General features: G+C 31.3%; 1 protein-coding gene across 1 annotated transcript; it reads left to right on the forward strand.

Annotated features, from left to right (window-relative positions):
* Positions 1 to 2,677: 2,677 nt before the first annotated feature.
* Positions 2,678 to 5,785, forward strand: LOC109209238 (flavonoid 3',5'-hydroxylase 1). The gene is made up of 3 exons (XM_019372465.1): positions 2,678 to 3,062; positions 3,601 to 4,175; positions 5,099 to 5,785. Exons 1-3 carry the CDS (start codon positions 2,744 to 2,746, stop codon positions 5,729 to 5,731), a joined length of 1,527 nt encoding a protein of 508 aa, XP_019228010.1. The 5' UTR covers positions 2,678 to 2,743; the 3' UTR covers positions 5,732 to 5,785.
* The last annotated feature ends 218 nt before the right edge of the window (positions 5,786 to 6,003 follow it).

Here is a 6,003-nt window from a genome sequence, read left to right on the forward strand (position 1 = left end):
TATATATATATATATATATATATATATATATATATATATATATATATATATATATATATAGAAAAGCTTCCTAAGATGAAAAATCATGTCGGAATCTTGGACGATAAAAAAAAACTGTGGAATTGACTGAAGAACAGATAATTGTCATTATATTGGTAAATTGGTTTGTTTCGGGAACAATGAAGCAGCAGAATAGTTGCAAAAAGAAGAAAAAACGCAACATAAGAAGACAACAGCGAAATGGCTAAATTATGAATACCTTGTAAAGTGTTTGTGTAGTAAAGAGATTCAACATAAGAGTGTTTGCATTTTTCGGTTGAGACGACGAAGCCATCTCAACCGGAGTTCCAAGTTCAGAGAGAAGCGAGGGTTTGAGAAGAAAAGCAATGGAAGAAAGGATAAAAATGTCTTTTCATATTAATTTTAATAGAGTAGTGGCTATTTTTGCTCAACATTAGAATTGCTGAATAAAAAATAAATACCATCTTCAATAGTGGCTACCACACGCCATTTTTACACTTTTTAAGGGTTATTTGCACACCTTTTTAACATAGGGACGAAATTTATACAATAGCCTAAAAAGGGAACATTTGCATAAAGATCAACTATAGGTCAAACGAAGGTGACCTATAGTTTATATTTATTTGAAAAAAATAAATATAAACTTCGTGAAATACTATCTGTAATTTACAGATAATTGGGAGGTGCGACAAGTTTGAGTATTGTTTAATATAAGGCAAGACGAAAAAGACAAGAGAAGGGAAGACAACATGTGATATAGCTTATTTGGCCTTTTAGGAATACATTCTCAACCACTACGTATATGGTCTAAATTTGAGGTGGTTAAGATGCATGCATTTCATATATTTTGCACCAACCCCCGGCTAGTATGGGGTAGAGAGCCAGGGCGGTTCATTCAAATTCAGTATGAATACTTATTAAAATGTCAACAAATATTAGATTTGAATTTAATATTTTAAAAATAAAATAAATTCAATATTAATAATTTTATAGTTCGAACCCGCCAAGTTAAATCTTGTATCCGTCTTTAATAGATTATATACGCCTGTCTTGATAGCCCTTCAATCATTGTATGTGTGTGTATGCATAATTAATGTGTATGTATACAACATACATTTATGAGAATTAATAGTTTTTAATGTTGACCCCTTGAGAGGATTATCCTTGCGCAATAATTGCCATTTAATCGTCAACGTATTTGTATGAAGCACTGACGAAATATTTGAGGAAATTGTGATTTAATTAATAAATTATGTATTTTGATGTCGACCCCTTAATTAATAAATCATCCATGCAATGTAATAAGTGCCATTTAATCATTAACTTGTGTTGTTAGATTTCTATCTGCCATTCAAAACAATAGCAAGTCTCCAATGCGTATTACTGTGATGGCTCCTAAGGCAGGGAAAATGACTTCTCAGATAGCGTACCAGAAGCATTAAATAAATTGTGTGAAAAGGAACTGAGAAAACCAAAAATATATTACTTCCTCCTTTTTAATTTATGTGGAGGTATTTGACTGAGCATAAAATTTAAAAAAAAAAATACTTTTGAAATATGTAGTCTAAAACAATAATAGAGATTTGTGTAATTATAAATCATCTTTTAAGGGTAAAATGAGAAGTTTAAAGTTAAATTATTTTTAAATAATGAATTATGTCATTAATTAAATATCTTCTCCTCCTCCTCTAAATAGTAATGAAAATACAAAAATAAAAAAAAACTTCTTAAATAATTTTGTTCAGTGGATGAAGGTAAAGGGTATATTGTGACAAAAATGATCCTATTTATGAGTTGATTTCCAACTCCAGAAAATAAGAAAAGAAAAGGTAATTAACTAAAAATAAAAGGTTAAACACACACTGAGGTTTTAATGTACTTTTTAAATATTACAACGAGGACCTCTCTTCTTACAAATACGTATTAAAAATCAATTTACAGAATGAAAAATCTCTCCCTTGTACATTAAAAGTTCTTATTTAGTGTAGAAAAAAAACCTTTCTTTTTCATTTCGTTATAGCTTTTCATTTTTGATTTTTCTGACTTTGTTTTTTTTCGTCATAGTTATGTAGGAAAATATATATTTGAAAAATTTAACTGACATGATAAGTTTACTTACATGTATGCCTTCACTAAGAAAAATGGTCATTTTATTTGTGAGATGAAAAGAAAAAAAAAATAACTAAGTACATTAAGAAGGGGAACTGGTGCATAGTTTCCAAAATAAGAAGGGAGGTATATACAACTAGTGACATATGCAACCTTTGTGCACGGGTTCAACCGAATCCAATTTTCGATGTAGAGTTTAAATATATATATATATGTGGAGAATCACTAAAATTTCAACAATTAAGTTAATCTGAACTAATTTTTTAAAAGTACAATAAGTTCAGTGCTAAAGTTCTTGAAGATCGAACTGTCAAGCTTAAATCTTGAATAGGTACAACATGCCAATGTATAATTAGAGCTTTGAGTATTAAAAATTTAAAACCATGAAATCGTCGCCCTAAGCACTTTAAAGGCAACTATACAAGATAAATGTTTGAATGGCAGATGTAAACAATCAACGTGACATTCAACTTACATAAACCTACCAAATCACAATGGTCAAACGGAAATTTCATTACATATATATATACACAATTGTGAGGTTTAAAATTATTCAAAGTATCATAAATGTATTCATCCTAATTCTTGATCAAGCTATTCTTGCTTAGACAACATGGTGCCATTTACTGAGCTTACTACAGCAGCTATAATTTTCCTTATATCACATATTCTCATTTCAACTCTTCTTTCAAAAACTACCGGCCGCCGCCGCCGTCTCCCGCCGGGCCCGAGGGGCTGGCCGGTGATCGGCGCACTACCATACTTAGGAGCCATGCCACATGTTTCACTTGCAAAAATGGCCAAAAAATATGGACCTGTTATGTATTTAAAAGTTGGCACATGTGGTATGGCTGTTGCTTCTACTCCTGATGCTGCTAAAGCATTCTTGAAAACACTTGATATCAACTTCTCCAATCGTCCACCTAATGCAGGTGCTTATTAATTTTCAATATTCTAAAAATTAATTAGTAAATGAATTGATATGGCTTGTAGTATAGGCTTACTTTGTGATCTTCTAGATGCAAGGATTATTGATTATTTTTTTATATTATCCAATATTCTAAACAGTGGCGAATCCGCAGCTCCTGGGCAACAGTTTCATCCGATATCAGTATTTTTGACGCAATCCGTAAATGTATATGTGAAGATTCACTAAACTTTCAATAAATACTAGATTTGAACTCATAATTTAAAAGTACAATGAGTTTGTGCTAAGAAACTTTAAAGCTAAGTCGAATTTATTAAATTTAAATCATGAACTCGTTGATTTATTCTAGAATTTTCTTTTGGTACTTTCTAGGTGATAAATCTTATTTAGATGTAAGTTTAAAATTAACGTTTGGAACATATAAGTAGCTCAATGTATTTGTCATTTGGTATCAACTGAACCAAATAAATGGTTCTTTCCCACAAAGAAGTTTTCTCGTATTTTTCCTCTAACAATTTAGTGTTATTTTTTCCTCTAAACAGGTGCCACCCACTTGGCCTATAATGCACAAGACATGGTTTTTGCACATTATGGACCACGTTGGAAGTTGCTAAGGAAATTGAGCAACTTGCATATGCTAGGGGGAAAAGCCTTAGAAAATTGGACAAATGTACGTGCCAATGAGCTAGGGCACATGCTAAAATCGATGTCCGAAATGAGCCGAGAAGGCGAACGAGTGGTGGTGGCGGAGATGCTGACATTCGCTATGGCGAATATGATAGGACAAGTAATATTAAGCAAGCGAGTTTTCGCGAAAAAAGGTGCTGAGGTTAATGAATTTAAGGATATGGTGGTGGAGTTAATGACAGTAGCAGGGTATTTTAACATTGGAGATCTTATTCCTTCATTAGCTTGGTTGGATTTACAAGGGATAGAAAGAGGAATGAAGAATTTACACAAGAAATTTGATGCTTTGTTGACAAAGATGTTTGATGAACACAAGGAAACTAGCTATGAACGTAAAGGGAAAGAGGATTTTCTTGATGTTGTTATGGCAAATAGGGATAATTCTGAAGGAGAAAGGCTCACTACAACTAATATCAAAGCACTTTTGCTGGTATGTTATTCTAAATCCTTATGCCATCTAAATTTACTTGAAACAGCCTTACTTCAATATATACATTTATATATATATATGAGTTTAAGTTTTGTGAACCAATAATATATAAATATTTTATATCATCAGATTAAGTTTGACAGTGACAATATATAATTTTTTTTAATAAACCTATGGTAACTTGAAAAATATATGCTAATCTTTGATGCATATATAAGTTTAAGTTTTGTGAACCCGATATTATATAAATCTTTTGGTATATCATCATATTAAGTTTGACCTTAACAATATATAATTCTTCGTAATAAACCTATGGTAACTTGAAAAATAAGGTAAAATCTGCTGTACCCGATTAAATTAATTGTGCTTTTAGTGTACTTTTCATTACATATTCAGTGTATATAAATAAAATTCTTGCATATATTATGTTTAGCTGCTCACAAAATAGGTACTCCAATAAAAAAAGCGAGAGATATAATAGTAGCACTACACTCTGATCAGATCCATGCGTGTGTATATTTCAAAGGATTGAAACAAAATTCTCTATTTACGTGTAGAAATTTTCTTTTATCATTTAGAGTCCATGTAGTAATTAATTTCATTTAAACATCGTTTAGTCTGTAACCATTTTAGTCTTATTTTTCACAGTCAAAGATCCCTACAAACTTTAGCTTAAAAAAAAAGGAATGATAAAATCACTTTAAAGTTTAAACCAAGTGTGTGTTTAATAGCTAGGCCACGTAACAGTACCCTGGCTGTCTCATTAAATGAGATGATTTTTTCAGTAGCTATTTTTCAGTGCCAGTTAATAGTAAAATTATTATAAATAGAAGTCTTTATTAACTACATTTATTTTTCCTCTATAGGGACTTTGATAATTAATTTTCTAATGTTATCTTTATTTGACAAAATTTTGTTACCAGAATTTGTTCACTGCTGGTACAGACACTTCTTCTAGTGTAATAGAATGGGCACTTGCAGAAATGATGAAAAATCCAAAAATTCTCAAAAAAGCACAAGCAGAAATGGATCAAGTTATTGGGAAAAATAGGCGTTTACTTGAATCTGATATCCCAAATCTTCCTTATCTTCGAGCAATTTGCAAAGAAACATTTCGAAAACATCCATCTACACCATTAAATCTCCCTAGAATCTCGAACGAACCGTGTGAAGTGAATGGTTATTACATACCAAAAAACACTAGGCTCAGCGTTAATATTTGGGCGATTGGAAGAGATCCTGATGTATGGGAAAAACCGCTAGAGTTTAATCCTGAAAGATTCTTGAGTGGGAAAAACGCGAAGATAGATCCACGAGGGAATGATTTTGAGCTAATTCCATTTGGTGCAGGACGAAGGATATGTGCAGGGACAAGAATGGGAATAGTAATGGTGGAGTATATATTGGGAACTTTGGTTCATTCATTTGATTGGAAATTACCAAATGATGTTATTGAGTTAAATATGGAGGAAGCTTTTGGATTAGCTTTGCAGAAAGCTGTCCCTCTTGAAGCTATTGTTACTCCAAGATTAACTTTGGATGTTTATGCACCTTAATATTTGGTTTCAATTTTGGATGAAAATAAAATTTGGATTTGGTGCTTGCTATTATAGACTATTGATAATGCTACCTTGAAGTTTTTTTTTTTTTTTTTTTTTTTTTTTTTTTTTAATAATATGTTTGGCTTCTTCTAATTCTTGTCTTTGTGAAAATCCTGATGTTTTTCTGGATTATTAGTTTGCTATTACAAGGAAATAATAACAAGATTCGATTGTTTTTTGTTATTAATTCTTTTTGTTCTTGTATTGGCATTCCAGACTTCAAGACC

Source organism: Nicotiana attenuata, unplaced genomic scaffold, assembly GCF_001879085.1.
Source record: "Nicotiana attenuata strain UT unplaced genomic scaffold, NIATTr2, whole genome shotgun sequence".
Lineage (NCBI taxonomy): Eukaryota > Viridiplantae > Streptophyta > Magnoliopsida > Solanales > Solanaceae > Nicotiana > Nicotiana attenuata.

What these genes read in the sequence shown, in the direction of transcription:
- LOC109209238 (XM_019372465.1), top strand. Translation starts at nt 2,744, where the DNA reads ATGGTGCCATTTACTGAGCTTACTACAGCAGCTATAATTTTCCTTATA. An exon ending in CAATCGTCCACCTAATGCAG is followed by an intron (nt 3,063 to 3,600) that starts GTGCTTATTAAT and finishes TCCTCTAAACAG; the next exon opens with GTGCCACCCACTTGGCCTAT. An exon ending in ATATCAAAGCACTTTTGCTG is followed by an intron (nt 4,176 to 5,098) that starts GTATGTTATTCT and finishes TTTTGTTACCAG; the next exon opens with AATTTGTTCACTGCTGGTAC.